Source organism: Pyrgilauda ruficollis, unplaced genomic scaffold (genome assembly GCF_017590135.1).
Source record: "Pyrgilauda ruficollis isolate IOZ18807 unplaced genomic scaffold, ASM1759013v1 scaffold59, whole genome shotgun sequence".
NCBI lineage: Eukaryota > Metazoa > Chordata > Aves > Passeriformes > Passeridae > Pyrgilauda > Pyrgilauda ruficollis.
Window position 1 is genome coordinate 4203826 of NW_024527599.1, and position 17645 is coordinate 4221470.

Sequence of the window (17645 nt, forward strand, 5' to 3'; positions counted from 1 at the left end):
GAGTAAAGGCTTTTTTAAAGCCTGGGGATTCAGATGTAGTTGTTTTTCTGTAGTTTGAGACTGGTTCTGAGAACATCTTGTTGATGTACACGTCCCAGCATCACACATGATTCCTCTAAGGAAACTTGTAATTACCTAAATCTGAGATTTCCTTTTGATCTCTGAATTTTGCTTCAAATAAAGGCTTTTGCCTCGAGTGGATCTTAAAGAAGGTCTATACAGATCAAGTTACAAATCAGAAATCCTACTTTTTGGTGCAAACAACAGTGTAGAGGATAAACTGAAGTGGTCAGCCAAGCTTGTCTGAATGTTCTATTTATACTCTGTACAGGGAATAAGATTTGGCTCTCTCTTCTCAGGAGTTGCAGAGTGGCACCTCTAATCCAGTGTGATTATTGCCCACTCCTGTTCCACATGGATTGTCTGGAGCCACCGCTTACTGCCATGCCTCTGGGTAGATGGATGTGCCCAAATCACATAGAACACGTGGTGGTAAGCAGGACTATGATTGCAGTATGGTAACCGGATGCTGGAGTGGAACCTGGCAGGTCCATTAAAGGACAAAGCACAACAAATGTAAAACAGCTTCTGAGCTCTTATTGCTCCCTGTAACGCTTGTAAAGCTCCTGCTGCAAGCAACGCACTCTCCAAAGGAATATGATGCTGCTCTCTGCAATAAGATATAAAGATGGGGGAACTCCTTCCTGTAACTGAAGCTGACAGCTCAGATTGTGGCTCACTGACAGCTTGTCTAGTTTTTTGACTGGACTCTTTAAGATCTAGATGAGCTTCCAGAACTGGGATACAAAGCAGCACAGTGCTACAAATAGGGGAAGTAATTCTTTGCATGCTTAACCCAAAAAAGTTTCATTCCAAGAGGGAGTTTTCATTTTTGGAAAAGCAGTGTACTTGAGACTTAAATACTCAGGAAACAGGGGGCTGAAACAAAGAGCTTTTTCCCAGACAAACTGCTTCTGAGAGCATTGATACTTCTTAGTCGGCCTCTAAATGCTTTTGTATTCATCTCCAGCAATGTGCCCTTTAACAGAAATGGTTAGTGCTGCAGGAAACAAATAGTCTAAAGCTGAGCTGATGCTGTACTGCCAGTGCTACGAGGCATTATGAAAATCTTAGGGTGCCTTAGAGTGACCTGCAGATCCCTAACTCCTGTGGCATTATCTGATCACCCAGCTGAACCAGAAGAACTTGACCCTGAGTAATCGGTGCCGAGTATTTGACCGGTTCCAGGACACCATATCTCAGCATGTTGTCAAAGTGGATTTCTTAAACCGAATCCATAAGAAACACCCTCCGAATCGCAGAGTTCTTCAGTCAGTGAAGAGGAAAGGTCTGAAGGTATGTGTAACAAGTAGTGGTGGGTGAAAACCCCTGTGTATGTGTTTTAGTTTGGAAGGGAAACCAGTATAATCCTTGGGGCAGGAGGAAGAAGACAGAGTCTGAATGATTGTGTTGGTGAGAGATCTGGGAGTCAGCATTCACTACCTGTAGGAATAAGAAGATCTCTTTCCTTCAACTATAAGGCTCAATTGCTACAAGTAAGCACTTAAATCTAGCACAAGCATAAAAGGTACAACACAAAATTTCCTGAAGGTGGCCCTACAGTCAGATTTGGGGTGGTGTTTGTTGCCAGGATGCCTGAAAACTGCCATCCAGACTTCCCTTGGCTGTTTTTTCATGATTTCTCTTATGCTGTAGCCACCATGTTGTACCAAAGTCATGCCTGACCTAAGGGAATAAAACCTATTAATTTCAGCATGCCTACATCAATTTAAAGTACTCAGTCCTTGATACTTCCAATGTATCTGCAGGGTTCCTTTGGGTGAGAAAGCAGCAAATGCAAAGTTTAGTGCTGATCAAGCACTTGGTTTAACTAGTCATTCTTGAGTAATTGTTCTCATGTGTGATCTTCTTTCTCCACAATGTAGGTTCCTGATGCTATAAAGTCCCAATACCGGCTTCCACCCCCGTTACTCGCGCCTGCAGCAATTAGAGATGGCGAGCTGATCTGTAACGGGATCCCCGAGGAACCCTTGCAGAAGCACCTTTTGAACACTGAGCACTTAGCCAGCCAGACAGAACAACAGGAGGTAAATTAAGTCAAATGCTTGGACTCTGTGCGTGTAGTTGCTTTGGTACAAAGATCCCCTTCCACTTCAGTCGTGATGGAGCAGTTGTCTAGGAAACCAATCTCAAGCTCGTGTGTGAAGGTGATAGCTTGTCTTGTCTCTGACACCTTTGTGCATTAAAACTTCACTTTGACTTTCCAGGTGAGATGTAAAATTCCTCATTTGACACTTCAGGGAAGTGGTGCAATAGTCCTCTGGCCTTAAGAGTGGAGTCGAGGGCCTTCTGTCTAGACGTCATCTTTATTTCGTGGCTGAGGGGAAATACTTTGCACTTTGATTATGTAAGGCTGCTCTCTGACACGTTTATTTATAAGTTAACGTCCCGTTTCTGGGTCGCTTTTTATTGCAGATGGAATTGGGCATGTAAATCAAGGTCAAATGAGTGTTTAAATCTTGTATGAAACTTCTGGCCAGATTCCACAGTGTAAAGGCATGTTAAGTTGCTGTCAGTGGAGAAATCAATTCCTTCTTTTAGCACAGACAAGCTTCTTTTATGTGACAGGTGCACATCCACCATCGAGCCTAAAACTTAGAATAAATCTTTTGGTCTTCCTCCACTTTGTGTAAAAGGAAAGTGCTCTCCACCCCAGCTTTCTACTCCCCATACCTGAGGTAGAGCAGCATTTCTTTCCAACATGCTGCAGAGTAAGTTGAAGGGTTGTGTTTGGCTAGAAGCCCTAATTAGCGAAGGTGTGTTTGTAATCTGAGGCTGAAGACTTGCAACATTTAACAAGTGAAGAGAAGGAGGAGTTTGGAAGTGGGGAAATGCTGCCTTCTCCCTCCTTTAATCTCAGCCCCTCTCTGTCCTACCTCTAGCATGGAGATAAACAGTACATAATTTTGATTGCACTTTTATACCTCTGGACAAAATTTTCTCCTAATTGTAGATGAGCTCCAGAGCAGATGCTGTAGTTCCACTGCATCTGAGCAGTCAGCAGCTGAATTTCCTCTAGCTGGGTGAATGATGGAGCAACTGCTGCCTCCAGAGCTAACCTGCACGTTTTTCTTCCTTTCAGTGGCTCTGTAGTGTTGTTGCGCTCCAGTGCAGCATATTGAAACATTTATCTGCTAAGCAGATGACTTCACTTTGGGACTCTGAACAAACAGAGAAGGCTGATATTAAGCCTGTTATTGTGGCAGATGGCTCACTCGCCAACCCTTACCAGGCAGCTGACAAGGCACCCACACCTTCCCTCTATTCCATGTCATCCTGCACCTCAGGGATTACCACCCAGAATTCCTTGAGCTCCTCGCAATCCCAGCAGACTTTGTCACAGGAAGATGTTAACTGCAGCTCTTGTATAGATAAATCCAAGAAGGCGTCTTCTTGCGGGACTTCGAATGGGCCGACAGCCTCTGACGTTAAAGTGAACGGGCCTCATTTCTATGGCGTTTCATCCGAATCCTCAGCACAGTTGACTGACTCCCAGAGGCTCACGGGGTCTGGGAACACAATACCTGTTTTGTCTCACCGGCAAACGTGGCCTCGGCCCCTCACGCCCCCAGCGAGTTGCGGACTTGTGAATCACACCATTGGAACCATTGTCAAAACAGAGAACGTAGCAGGACCCGTTTCTTGTGCACAAAGGGGATCTGCGCCGGTCACGAGTTTGCCTACGTCCATATCGAGCTCCTGTGGCAGCCTGGAGACCACCAGCACTTTGCAAAGGAAGAATGTGCAGACGCAGATCGGGCCGCCGCTGACGGCAGAGCTGCGGGCCGGGGGCTCCCCGCTCAGTGCCACCCGGGCTCTCACCCCTCCCCAGGCTGCAGGAGATGGCATCTCAGCTGTTGGGTCCACAAACAGATTCTGTTCACCAGCACCACCTTCAGGTACGTGCTGAGCCACTGACCTTGGCCCTGGGGCTGAGAAAAGCTCAGGCGAAACCTCATTCGAAATCTCAAGGCTGTAGCAGTGTGCCCTCGTTTGACTGGGAATTGGGCTTTCTGTGGAGAGCCAGCAGAAGTTTCTCAGGTCTCCTCTGTCTTAGGTCTCTTTATAGGAGCCATGGGATGTATTTTTGCTGGCTGCCTGTACTTGAGGCGGGAACTCTGTCCTGACAAGCAGGATAGTAGGTCAGTTGAATTCTTGAAAGCAACAGTAGCTTTATATCACTTGGCTGCTGCCTCGCTGTTTCAACAGCTGCTGCTTTAAAACCCCAGTGCTGCTGTAAAACCACTGGTTTGTTTCAAATGGCCATTTGGATTGCAAGGTAGTCAGTCCTTCTCACAAGAGCAGCTCTCTGGGATCTAATCCAGAGTAACTGTTCAGGCAGTGGCTGTGTCCCCAACTGCAGGTGTTGTTGGAGTATTCAGCTGCACAGCCTTGATGTTGGAGAAATGTGGGCTTGGGAAGGTGAATCTGCCTAGGATCTGTTGGTCTGACACAGGGTAGTTACAGACTTGGATATGCCAGGGATCCTCAGTTGTACCCAAAAAACTTGCTTGATAATAGCAAAGTGTATATAATAGAGTTATATAACCATTTTTAGTGTAGAAACATAAAGTCAAAGATGTTGATAGATGCTGGAGTAACTGCCCACAGCTCAAATGTTGCTAGAATAAACGTTCACATATGGCATTCTCTTCCTTTTCCCTCTTCCCTCTCCAGCTCAAGGCTCAAACCAGCAAAGCCTTTGTGCAGGTTGGGTGGGAGCAGTCACTGAAAAGCACGTGACAGAGCTGTGTGTCACTTCTCATGCAGTTCCAGCCTGCTCAGTGTCAGGCTTGTGTGGAGCGGCTCAGGTCTGGTGGTTGTAAAGCAACAGAGCAACATATTTTTATAATCCTTTCTAAAATTCCTCAATGAGTAACTTCTAAGCTTTGCCTCGCCTTTGGAAGCAGTCCCCAGGGTACTTGGCCTCCTCCTGAATAAACTTGGTTACTCTGAGGCTGCTGAATTGACCATGCCCTGCTTAGAAATGCAGGGCAGGGAGAAGTTCTGGTAGAGGAAATGAGACTGTATTACAGAAAACTTCTTGCTTGTGGTTTGACGAGCACTGCAAACCCTACATAATTTTGCAGTTACTTAAGATGTTAAATAATTGCATCTGGTGCAAAGCTTGTGTTCTACAAAATCATTACTTGCTGCAATGTCTCTTGGGAAAGGTGTAAACATTTAAATTTTCCATCTAACAGGATGGATTATATATTTATAATAAAAATTGTGGTGTGCAAATTTTGCTGCTGAGTACAAAAATGCAAATTGCTCATTACTTTTTTTGCCATAAATTTCAGTAGTTATATGCAAACCAGCTCAAGAAGATCTGGTATTGACAACACATTACAGGGGTTTTGTTTCCTGGCATTTGCCTCTGCCTCTTTCAGCTGCATGGTCACTTCCAAAGCAGGAGGATTTTATTTTGTAAATAATAGAACCTGCTTATGACTGTCACATTTCTTCTGGACAATGATGTGCACCCCAGACTTTATAACAGTGTAGAAATAAAACCAGGGCAGTTGTGCTTTTTATTCATGTTAAAACCGAGACAAGCTACATGGCAAATGTGTCTTAGGTTTAATAAATTCTTTAAACTCCTGGGGAGTTGGTGCTCGTCTTTCCAGTGTCACCACAGGGAGCAGGAGATTAAATGTATAGGTCAAGAATTGCTCCAGCAGCTGGAGACGAGGCAGAAGAAGCCACGTTTGGCTCTGTGTTGGAGGCACACAGAAGCCATTCTGTGAGCAGAAGAAAGCTCCTGGCCTCTAGTCCTGGCCTTTTTCAAAGCATGACTATGAGCAAAATGAGTCATTTTGGAGCAGCTTGGCTGCCAAGGGCAGCCTGAGGGCTGGGTGCATGTCTGGTGAACGTCACAGTGACATCTCTTCTCTCCATCACCTCTCTCTGTAGATGGTAAGGTCAGTCCCAGCACCTTATCCATAGGAAGCGCTTTAACTCTACCCTCATCACTCACTTCAAACTCTGCAGCTATGTTGGACTTCACCGGTTCCCTGAAAGCATTTATGGACGGGGGTGAGTATTTAATTCATCATCAGTCTCTGCTAGCCCTGTGTGTTTGCTTCCCTAAAGCATTCCATCTCTGCTCCAGGGAAAGTTCCAGAGATAAAGAAGGGTTGTAGTCAGGTGAGGGAGGGGCTGGGTGTGCATTACCTTAAATATGTCACATGCTTCCCTGCTCCTAGTGTTGCCAAGGCAGCAAGGCCAATGAAGTGTTTCTGCCTGAAGCTTTTCTGGGGAAGAATCACAACTGGGCTGCTTTCCAGGTGGAATTCACATGCAGAAACCTGCAGCCCTGCCATGTTGTGGTGCTAGGTGCAATCCAGAGCTGCTCCTGGCAGATGTAAAGTCCAGCAGCAATAGATCTTGTAGTAGAGCAGTCACCTGAGTGGTGATGCTCCAGTGGGTCTGTTAATTTTAGCATTTATTTCTGCTTCTGTCAGTCTCCTAGACTGGCCTGGTTTTTATTTCCTTTTGTTGCATTTGGCAACAGGAGATGGCAAACGTTAGCAGAGTGCCTTCGGGAGGAGATTGCTGAGCCTGCAGCAGCTTCAAAGGGGGTTACAGGTCTCTGTGATGCAGGGCTGAACTTTCTAACCAGGTAGCAGAGCTTCAGAGAAAGGATTCAACATAGTGTCCAAAGGGGTGCAATGGCCGTCTCTACGGACCTGTTGATTCTGGGCCAAAACAACAGATTTTTAGCTTTTTTCAACCCTAGTTGCCCCAAACTTCTGCTTGCTGCCTCAGTTGGAGCTCTCTAGCTGTGGCTGGCACTGTCCTCACACTCTTCTCAGAGGAGGTGATGTGAAATAATAGCTCACCTATGTGTAGGAGTCTTGATATTGCAGAATTGGTCAAGTCTTTGCTGTTGAAGTGAACAGCAAGTTTGTAAGTGGGACAGCTAAATCCACTGCAGCTCACATTGCACTCTTTCCCTGAATAACTTACTAATTGCTTTTTGTTTATTAACAGAGATTGAGATAAATATGCTGGATGAGCAGCTGATCAAGTTTCTGGCCTTGCAGAGAATACATCAGCTCTTTCCTCCCAAAGCTCAGTCTCTAGCGAGCAGTGTCAATTCCCATCAGCAATCTCCTGTGGGAAACCACATTGAAGGTAAGAGCAGCCCTAGAATAGCTGGGTTATGTTGAGCCATAGATTTGCCACTGTCTGTTCCTTGAAGGAGATTTCCCTCTTCTTCTGGTATCTGATGCTGCCTTTCACTTTTCTTTCTTCTCATTCCCCTGCTCTGGTTATCCACTGACCAGAAACTCCATCAGGATCCTCTGCTTAATTATTTACAAATTTGAGCAGTGGGAATACTTTTAGTACCTTCAGATTTTCTGCTGGAAATATGTAGTGAAGTTGTGTTTTATTCATCTTAGAATTAGCAAGAGACAGGAAGGTTCATCTCAGGTGCTTGGTGGCTTTTCTTTACACTTTTACCTTTGAGATGGGCAAGAGAAATCTGTAAATTCCTGCTCTCTCTTTCTGGAGAGATACAAGCACAAGAACAGGAGGAACTGGAGCACAGAATATGTGTGTGACATTGTCATTGCCTGTTCAGAATGTCACTGTCAAGCTGAAACCACTACAAATGCCAGTAATGGAAAACAACTGGAGTTTCTCTTGGAACCTCCAGATTCCCGAGTTTGGCTTTGTTTATTACCCCTGGTATCACCTAAAGCTGCAGGGTGAACGTGGCTTCGCGTTCCTCTGCATGCAGCCAGTCAGTTTAATCTGCTTTCAAGAACTAACTGGAGAGTCTTGCTGTGGAAGCAGTTCTCTGCTCCCCCTCTGCTAGGCCTGGGGGTAAATATCCCAGATAAGATCTTTGGAAGTCAGTGAGTAATCTTTTTCTGAAGCTCTGTGCTTGCCTCCTTTAGCATCACAGCATTCCCTAAATGCTTTGTCAGTCTTCCTGTGATGGCTGCTGCAGGACACAGCAGCAGGCTGTGGTATGAGCTGCCTTCCTGGTCTGGAATTCTTCAGCAGTCTGCCTTTCTCAAGGCAGATTGGTGCTGTCTTAACCCATCACCCTTTTTGGGCAGGAATGATGCATCCAACTGGCTGCTTAGCATTGCTGATGAAATGTTAGATCCAAAGCCTTTAGTGAGCCCTGCAGAGCCAGGCAGCTGAAAGGATTCATGCAGGGCAGCCAGGCAGAGGTGGAACTTGTGATGCCACTTGGTGTGGCCACTATTCTTGCTGTAGACTCTGCAGTCTTTCATAATCCTCGTGTTCTGTTCTTTGATTTCACCCTCTTGGTGTAACGCTGTCCTGCAGATGTGGTATCAGGAGAGGCTTAAACTCTGTGTATTAGGGGTTTTCCTCCAAAAGACAGTGCTGAAATCCTGGCTAGGCCTGTGTGGCCCAGTGGAGTTCAATATCTGTTTCACAGAAGATTTTCTGTCCAGTTAATTTGGGCATGGGAGTGTGTGATTTGAACTTGGAGCTGCTCTGGAGGCTCAGCCCTGGACCAGCCATTGTCAAGCGTGCCATAGGGACTGACCTGAGGGTAAAAGGGTCCACTCAGTCAATCATCTTGTCTTGGGAGCTGGGTTTGTCCCTGCCAAGCCCCATTCAGCCCAGGTGTTTTTCCTGCAGCTTCACTAGAAATGAAATCGCTGCTGTTAATTTGGTAAATTCACCAGCACCAATTCTTTTTAAGTGGCACTTTGAGAGCAAAGACTGAGCTCTTTGATTACCTAGAGTAGAAGAGATTAAGAAAGAAGCCAGGGGTAGAAGGCTTGTGTGTTCCTCAGCGTGGCTCCATTGTGCACACTCAGTGTTAATGCTCCCCATTTGCATGGCTTGTGTGGGTTATGAGAAAGCCATTTTCTTTGACTGGCAAAAATAATGCACAAACATTCCTAGAGGGTTGGGAACTGGTTCTTAGGCCTAATCTGACTGCATCCTCCTTAGGGTCTGTGCTTTCTGAGCTAGGGACACTGGGGTCAAGCAGCTTTCCCAGCTGATAACATTGTTCAAGTAATTTCTTTTTATCTTGCAGCGCAAAGAAAGGAAGTGCAAGCCCGGGCGGTGTTCTATCCTCTGATGGGCTTGGGGGGTGCAGTCAATATGTGCTATCGAACCCTCTACATTGGGACAGGTGAGTAGCTTTTTCCTGCCCTGACCTTTCAGAATCAGGGTGGTTCACCCTGAACCCTCCCTGAGGTCTCTGCCAAGTGGGTGTCAAAGGAAACCGACTCACTGTGGCCGCTTGTACTGGGATTCTGCACTACCAAGAAGTGTGGAAATCCCCCATCTGCCTGAATCTGTGTGGGTGGCAGCTCTGTCACCTGCTGTCATAACTAGAACAGCTGTCTTAGAGTTTTAATGCCTGACTGATGGAGAGGAGAGTTATGGTTTGCTTGCAGGTTTTGTTTCTTGTTGCTTAGATTCTTCTGGTGCTCTGGGTAGACCCAGGAGCAGTGAAATGCTCTTCAACCTTTGTGGAGCTGCTGGCTCCCTTCCCCCACTGAAACTTTGTTGGTGGCTTATCGAAGCATTATTCATGCAGTCCTGGGAGCAGGACAAAAGCAGTTGCTCCCCTGTTGTTTTGCTAATTGAAGTTTAATTCTGTCTGTTGTTCTCTGCTGCTGACAGTTTGGGGGTTTTTTCCAATATGAACTGAGCCTGTTTTGTCCTCCCCCATGACAGGAGCTGATATGGATGTGTGCCTTACAAGCTATGGTCACTGTAACTATGTGTCTGGCAAACATGCCTGCATATTCTATGATGAGGTGAGTGCCTGAGTGATCTTTTTTTTTTTTTTTTCATTATTTTTATTTTTTGGTGTGCATGGCAGTAGGAGCTGGAGATGCAGGCAGCAGGTTGTCTTTGTGTGGTGCTCCTTTTTTGGACTACAAAGTAAGAGCTGGGTTTTACTCCAGTGGAGGCTGTGTCAGCATTTTCTGTCAAACCCTTTTCTGAAGCACAGAGCTCTGCCAGCATGATTTCTCTGACTGCCTGTGGGCAAGGACTAGCCACATGTCAGCACTGTCACTGCTGGTGTCTAGGGAAAGAAAAGGACATAGACGTGATCTGATACTTCTTGATCTGAATGTTGTTAATAAAAGCTAAACTTCATGTGTCAACATCAAACCTCAGCTGGAGCAAACCAGGGAACTGCTCTGAGTCCCTTGTTTTCAAGTGTGATGGGGGAGCAAAGCATTCATAGCATCTGCAGTTCTCTATAAATTATTTATTTAGCTAAAACTTCAGTTAAGCTCACAGCATAAACAGAAACCTACAGTTTCTACTTAGCTACAGCCCAGAGATTAGTTTGTTCTTGAAGTAAACAGACCAGCAGGCCTGCCAGTAACAGCACTGCTGGAGATGTCTCTTAGCATGGAAACAGTCTTTGAAGCAAGATCGAGTCTTTTATGTCACCATTTGTCAACCAGCTCCAGAGCAGGATCCAGGATTAACCCACAGCCACCTTTGGCCATTCCTCCAGTGCCCTGCAAGCTTCCAAACACACTCAGTAATGGGATCCTGACCATAAATGTGTGTGGAAGCATCTCCTCACAGTGGTCAGTCATAAATCAGGCTCCAGGCACTGACCTTTGACCCTCCTGTGCCTGTGGTCACTCTGGAGAGGGAGAATTCCCCTTCCTGCAGCTCTCTCTGCAGGTTCTCCTTCTGCAGTCTAGCAGGTTACTTCAAAACCTACTCTGTTTTGAACATGGAGTTTTTATAACTTGATTAAAGCCTTGTAGTCCCTGAGGGACGAGGTTCTTGAGCTCTCAGATGATTTCTGTGAGCTAACCTGAAATCTTCTCTGCTCTGTCAACGTCCTCCACAAAGCTCAGCTGAGCGTGCTGCTTGTGTAACGCTGCATGTCACGGTAATGTCTGCTGGCATTTCAGCCTGCACAAGGCCCATGAATCCCAGACTATCCTCCACAAAGCTCAGCTGAGCGTGATGCCGCTTGTGTAACGCTGCATTCACGGTAATGTCTGCTGGCATTTCAGCCTGCACAAGGCCCATGAATCCCAGACTGCCTCTGTCCTGAGGCTGCTGCAGCACGTGGCATCCCTCTTGCCATCTTGTGCCTGCTTTCCAAAGCTCATCTTTTCCTGCTAGGCACAGGTCTCAAGCCAAGTTTGCATCAGGTGCGCCTGTAAAATGCTCTCTTTTGTGAGCATCAGCTTGAATATCCTGTTCCCAAAAGATGTGTTGGTTCAAGTGCAGTAGGTAAAACCCACTTTGCTTTGGCCCTCCTTCTCTGCCAGAAAGCAGCTCCTGCAGGAAGGCTGGTGGTTCTGTGAGCAGTGGGATCAGGTTGGTGGTCTCTGAAGCTGCAGGATATTTACCACCTCTTATGTGACCACTACTGGCAACAAGAAGAAGGGGTTGTGTTTCAGTGCTCCAAAGAGGTTGTATGGGCAGACTTCTGACTGACAGAGTGGGAGTTAGATTGGATATTAGGAAGAAATGTTTCCCTGTGAGGCTGGTGAGGCCCTGGCACAGGTTGCTCAGAGAAGCTGTGGCTGCCCCAAACCAGTGTCCAAGGCCAGCTTGGATGGGGCTTGGAGCAACCTGCTCTAGTGGAAGGTGTCCCTTCCCATGGCATGGGGCTGAAACAAGATGGTCTTTGAGGTCCCTTCCAACCCAAACCATTCTGTGACCTGATGTCTTGATTCCCTCCTGTTCCCTTTCTTTCCAGAATACAAAGCATTACGAGCTGTTGAACTACAGTGAGCATGGGACAACCGTGGACAATGTTCTGTATTCGTGTGACTTCTCGGAGAAGATGACACCCACTCCTCCCAGCAGTATTGTTGCCAAAGTGCAGAGTGTGATAAGTGAGTGTTGTGCCACCACCACCACAGGGAGTTAATTGAGAGGGGGCAGGAGCAGGTGGAAACCAGTTCCTTGTTGGTGCCCCTTGTTCTGCACAGGCTGGTGCACCCCTTGCAGAAAGGGGAGCCTTGCCACAGCCCTCAGCTGGGGTTACACAAGACCTTCCTCTGCAGCCTGGGGAGCTCTGTGCCCTGACCTAAACCCTACTCCAGCCTCCAGGGCAGGAGTTACCAAGCTCCAGGTCCAGATGAGCAGCCAGTTTGGAGCAGGCCTGAGGCATTTCCCCATGCATGTCCTCCCTTCCCAGGCTGTGAGAAGATCTGGGCTGTGCTGCAGGCATTCTGTCCCTGCGTGTCTCACTCCTGCTCTTCACCTGATCAGCTTCCTCCTTCTGGGCTGCCAAAATAGATATGTAAATGCCTCAACCTCTCCAGGGCTGTGAGGAGATTCCCGTTTCCCTTTGATCAGCTGCTCACTGCAGACTGAAATCCCTCCTGGCTGCAGGATCTTACCCATGAGACACCTCAGCAGTAACCCCTGCTGATGAAAACAAGCTGCTGCTGACCTACCCAAACCTTACCATTTTTTTTTTATTCTTTTCCAGAACGACATAAAAGCAGAAAACAGGAAGAGGAGGCGCATGAAGAAGCTGCTGTGATGAATTCACAGGCACAAGGGCAGCATCGAAAACCCTGTAACTGCAAAGCCAGCAGCTCCAGTTTGATCGGGGGCAGCGGGGCTGGCTGGGAGGGCACGGCCCTGCTCCACCACGGCAGTTACATCAAGCTGGGCTGCCTGCAGTTCGTTTTCAGCATCACCGAATTTGCGACCAAACAGCCCAAGGGGGACACTGCCTTAGTACAAGACATGGACTTGGAGGAGAAGCTTTCTCTGAAACCCCACCAGGTGCCGGTGCTGCGGTCCAACTCAGTTCCCTAGGAATTTTTAGGAAGAGAGCTTTTTGGAGTAAGGAAAAACGCCCTCAGACTCTTTACAATGCAAAAATGTACAAACCGAGGTGGGATTTTTCTGTGTCGGCCCAGAGACTGTTCACACGCCGTTTGCATGAAATGAAGAACGTTTAACTTTTTTTAATTTTTCTTTTTTGCTCAAGTTTTAGGGGCATTTGCACATATATTTGTACTATACATTTCATTTTAAAAGGAAAACTGCAGTGAGAGCAGGACGCGTCAGAGCGAGGGGTGACCGCTGTCTGACTCGAGGACTCTCTCTGACAGATAGTTCCCATGCAGTTGTAAAATAATCAGAAACTTGTTCTATTTTGTGCCAGTGACAATAGTTTTATATTAAAAGAGAAATACAGTTTTCATACAGCAAATCTATACAATATCATTGTTTTATTTAATGTAAAGAAGCGCTCTTCTTCCCACAGTTATTTTTCCCATCCCTCCCTGCTATGGTTGCACTACAAGTAGCTACTGTGTATTATGGGCAGTGAGAAATGAGTTCTTTTCCTGGTGTCCATCCTATTTTTTATTTCAGATAAGGAAAAGTGTTGGATTCTGTGTAAATACATCAGTGATGGCATTTTTCAATGTTTTAAAGCTGTGTACAGTGCTACATGTGGTATGACGTTCCTCAAATTGTCTATTGTAGCAGATCCTTTGTCGTAACCTGTCTGTCTCTTTTGTTTCTCTGCCACCTCCCCGCAGCAGAACAGCTAGTTCCACTGTACATAGTAATTGTAACGTTTTAGACTTTACAGAAACTTTCCTGTATTCTGTATATAAAAAAAAAATACTTCACATTCTGTTTTCTCGATTGTCTGTCTTCACTCGTGTCACCACAACCTGGAGCTTCCCCAGAGTGTCTGACTGCAGAGGAGCCTGAGCTGGGAGTCAAGGCTGGGGTGGGATGGAAGGACCCTGGTGTCCTGCCTGGGATGTGGGAAGAGGGTGAGGACTGGAAGATGATGGAATCACGGAATTGGTTGAGGTACAAGGAACTATTGAAGGTCATCAAGTCCAACCCCTGCAATCTGCTGGGACAGCTTCAACTCATTGTGGTCCAACCTCACCTCAAGTGTTTCCAGTTCTGAGCTCCTCAGGACAGGAGAGACATAGCCTGGAAGTGTCCTCGAAGATCAGGGACTGGCACACCTCATTTATGAGGGAAAGCTGAGGGAGCTGGGCCTGTTTAGCCTGCAGAAAAGCAGGCTAAGGAGATCTTATTCTCAAATACATCGATGTGAAGGGGATGTGTCAGCGGATGGGATGGAGCCAGGCTCTTATCAGGGCTGCTGAGCAATAGGAGAGGCAAGGGCAGAAATAGAGCAAGGGAAGTTACACCTGAACATGAGGAAGACCTTTACCATGCCCTGGAACAGGCTGCCCCAAAAGGTGGCAGACTGCCTACCCCTGGAGATATTCAGCTGTCCAGACACACTTCTCAGTGCTCTGGAGGACGCTGCTGGGTAGGGGGGCTGGACTAGATGACCTCCGCTGCTCTCTTCCCACCGGAACCATCCCGAGGTTCTGTGACCTCCCTCCCACCGCCCGGGGCAGGGCCGTTCTCCCGGGCTATTGCTGGGGGGCAGCGCTGGCCCGCACTCACCCTCTCTCCAGCGGCGCCACGAATCCAGCTCTCCCTCCGCCCGGCGCCGCTCAGACCTCGCCCCGTCCGCCCTTCGCTCCGTCCCGCCGGGGCGGGGAGGCGGGAGCGGGGCGGGGCGGGGCTGCCCGGAACGGCGGCGGGATGGGGTGGGCGCTGCTGCTCGTGGGGCTGCTGCTGGCGCTCTACACGCTGCTCCGGCACGGGCTGCGCGGCGCTCCGCGGCCCCGCGGCCGCCCCGAGCTGCGCGGCCGCACCGCCATCGTCACCGGTGAGCGAGCGGCGGGGAGCCGCCCCGGGCCCCGCTGCGGCCCCTGCCCCCGCTCAGCCCCGCGCTCCGCTCCGCAGGGGGAAGCAGCGGCATCGGCGCGGCCACGGCGCTGGAGCTCGCCCGGTGCGGGGCCCGCGTTATCCTGGCGACCCGCAGCGCGCGGCGCGGAGAGGCCGCCGCCAGCCGCATCCGCAGGGTGAGCGCCGGCACCCCCGGGAACCCCCGGCATTCCCGCACACGGGACGTCCCCGAGCCCTTTGGCACCTCCAGGGTACCCCTGGCACCCAGCGGGCGAGTCCAGTTCGCTCCCGGGATACCCTCCGTGAGGCATCCATGGATGTCACATGAACACCCCCAGCTACTCCATGTCCCTGAGGACACTGCCGTGGCATCCCTCAGCAGCGCAGGGATGCCCATAAGAGTCCCCCAGGACATCCCTGGGCACCCCCAGCACACCATCCAAGACACACAACAGGACATCTCTAAGCATCACATGATTAACCCCCAAACCCCCTCCACGGGTACATACAGGTACCCCATGGCAAACCCCAGGAATAACCCCTCTACACCCCCACAGCACATCCCAGGCACCCCGAGATCCTCCAAGGTGGGGCACACTGTACCTCTGCAGCCTCCCACGCTGGGGGTCCCAGCACACTGTAGCCCTTGGGCCAGATCCAGCCCCCAGGGCATCCCCCTGCCCCTGGCCAGCTCTGGCCCCCACCCAGGGCAGGGCACAGTCCCGGTTCGGCCCCTGGCCCTGCCCCAGCCGCTGCTGTGCCCACAGGAGACAGGGAACAACGAGGTGCTGTTCATGCACCTGGACCTGGCCAGCCTGCGCTCAGTGAGAGCCTTTGCCAGCACCTTCCTGCGCCAGGAGCCCCAGCTGCACCTCCTCATCAACAACGCGGGTGAGTGAGTGCCGGGACCCCAAACCCCCTGAGCACCCCCGGGGCAGCACCACAGGCTGCCACTGCCTCCTCACTCCGCAGGGGTGAGCGCCGGCGGCACGACGGAGGATGGCTTCAGCCTGGCGTTCCAGGTGAACCACCTGGGCCACTTCCTGCTGACCCAGCTGCTGCTGGAGCGGCTGCGGAGCTGCGCTCCCAGCCGGGTGGTCATCGTGGCCTCCAGCGCCCACTGCGCCGGCCGCCTGCGCCCCGAGCGCCTGGGCCGGCCGCCCCCGGGGCTCTTCTCCGCCTTCCAGGACTACTGTGACAGCAAGCTGGCCAACGTGCTGCACGCCCGCGAGCTGGCCACGCGCGAGCAGGGCACACAGGTCACCTGCTACGCCGTGCACCCAGGTAGGAGCCAGCTCACGCCTGGGGTCCGTGATCTGCACACCTTTGTGTCCCTGGGGTCCCTCTGTGGGGGCGGTGGCCTGCTTTGCGGCCTTTCCACAGGGAATTCCTGCATGGGGAGCGTCTCTCCCTTGCACGGTGTGGCCCGTGCACAGTGTCTCTTCATGGCATGTCCCTTATCCTGGCATGTCCCTTTGGACCTTGTCCCCTTGCGCTCTGTTCCTTGACACAGCGTGTTCCCTTTAGTGTCCCTTTGCACAACACATCTGTTTGCACAGCGTGTCCTTTTTCATGTGTCCCTTTGCATGTTCCTTTCCCCTCTTTCCTTTTTTTCCTCTTCTCCCTTCACTTTGCACCTGCCCTCGCCTGGGACACACCCACACACCCCAGCCTCGCACAGCCAGGACAAGCATGGGGACAATCACCGCCATGCTGCCCATGCCAAGGCCACCCTTATGGTTGAGGCTTTGTGTGAGGAGACAAGAATCTTAACTCCATGTTTCAGAAGGCTGATTTATTATATTATTATATATATTATATTAAAATGCTATATTGAAACTATACTATAAAGAATAGAGAGAAAAGGATCCATCAGAAGGCTAGAAAGAACAGGAATGGAATGATAACAAAGGCTCGTGAGTCCCAGAGAGTCCGAGCCAGCTGACTGCGATTGGCCATTTATTAGAAACAACCAACATGCCCCAATCACAGCTGCACCTGCTGCATCCCACAGCAGCAGAGAGTTATTGCTTACATTTCTTTCCTGAGGCTCCTCAGGAGAAAAAAATCCTAGCAAAGCATTTTTCATAAAATATCATAGCTACACCCCCTGCCCATCCACTGGGACGCACACAGGGGGACGCACCCCACACGTGCCGATCTCCCACAGGTTTCGTCAACACTTCTCTGTTCCGGCACGCTCCGCCGTGGCTGAAGCCGCTGCTGCTGCCGCTGGCCTGGCTGCTGTTCCTGGAGGCGGCCGAGGGCGCGCGGGCGGTGCTGGCCTGCGCCACGCGGCCCGGCCTCGAGCCCCTCAGCGGCCGCTACTTCACCCAGCGCGGGCCCCGGGCGCCGTGGGCAGCGGGCCGCGACGACCGCCTGGCACGGGCGCTGTGGGACGGCAGCGAGCGCCTGGTGGGGCTGGGGGCGGCCGGGGGACACGGCGGGGGACACGGCGGGGAGGGCCCTGCTGCTGGCACGGCGCAATAAAGGTGGTGGAGGTGATGAGGGAGCGCGGGGTGCTCTGTGGGCGTGGGATGGGGGGAGGCCGGGGCAGCGGTCCTTGCAGGCCCGGCGCGGCCTGAGCGCGCAGCAGAGCTGGCAGGGTGACGGTGAGTGAGTGTGCAAGGGGGTGGGGTGTGCAGAGCGGCACACCTGGCTCTGCACACACACTGCAGGGCACACCCTGCCTTGCACACCCATGCGGTGTCACACCCATGCGGTGTCACACACACCCATGTGGTGTCACACACACCCATCCCTCGCACACCCCGGCAGTGTTGCACCCCCATCCCTCGCACACCCCGCAGTGCCACACCCCCAACCCTCGCACCCATTGCACACCCATGCGGTGTCACACCCATGCG

The 17645-nt window shown here is 50.3% G+C and overlaps 2 protein-coding genes across 3 annotated transcripts in view; both read left to right on the plus strand.

The window, feature by feature from the left end:
• PHF12 (PHD finger protein 12) overlaps nucleotides 1-13684 on the plus strand; it is a 31849-nt gene extending 18165 nt beyond the window's left edge. Inside the window, exons 6-15 of one of the 2 annotated variants that reach the window (XM_041482638.1) lie at nucleotides 360-492; nucleotides 1192-1356; nucleotides 1947-2108; nucleotides 3164-3980; nucleotides 5998-6120; nucleotides 7078-7221; nucleotides 9119-9217; nucleotides 9769-9851; nucleotides 11780-11918; nucleotides 12521-13684. In XM_041482638.1, coding sequence (XP_041338572.1) covers nucleotides 360-492; nucleotides 1192-1356; nucleotides 1947-2108; nucleotides 3164-3980; nucleotides 5998-6120; nucleotides 7078-7221; nucleotides 9119-9217; nucleotides 9769-9851; nucleotides 11780-11918; nucleotides 12521-12855 — 2200 coding nt within the window. In that variant the 3' untranslated portion in view covers nucleotides 12856-13684. Of the gene's footprint in view, nucleotides 1-359; nucleotides 493-1191; nucleotides 1357-1946; nucleotides 2109-3163; nucleotides 3981-4138; nucleotides 4363-5997; nucleotides 6121-7077; nucleotides 7222-9118; nucleotides 9218-9768; nucleotides 9852-11779; nucleotides 11919-12520 lie in introns of those variants that run through there. The other variant, XM_041482639.1, reaches the window with a different exon arrangement.
• A 928-nt stretch (nucleotides 13685-14612) lies between these two features.
• Nucleotides 14613-17525, plus strand: DHRS13 (dehydrogenase/reductase 13). The gene is made up of 5 exons (XM_041482652.1): nucleotides 14613-14758; nucleotides 14836-14954; nucleotides 15546-15669; nucleotides 15751-16062; nucleotides 16949-17525. Exons 1-5 carry the CDS (start codon nucleotides 14632-14634, stop codon nucleotides 17266-17268), a joined length of 1002 nt encoding a protein of 333 aa, XP_041338586.1. The 5' UTR covers nucleotides 14613-14631; the 3' UTR covers nucleotides 17269-17525.
• The last annotated feature ends 120 nt before the right edge of the window (nucleotides 17526-17645 follow it).

What these genes read in the sequence shown, in the direction of transcription:
- DHRS13 (XM_041482652.1), top strand. Translation starts at nt 14,632, where the DNA reads ATGGGGTGGGCGCTGCTGCTCGTGGGGCTGCTGCTGGCGCTCTACACG. An exon ending in CCGCACCGCCATCGTCACCG is followed by an intron (nt 14,759 to 14,835) that starts GTGAGCGAGCGG and finishes TCCGCTCCGCAG; the next exon opens with GGGGAAGCAGCGGCATCGGC. An exon ending in CTGCTACGCCGTGCACCCAG is followed by an intron (nt 16,063 to 16,948) that starts GTAGGAGCCAGC and finishes GATCTCCCACAG; the next exon opens with GTTTCGTCAACACTTCTCTG.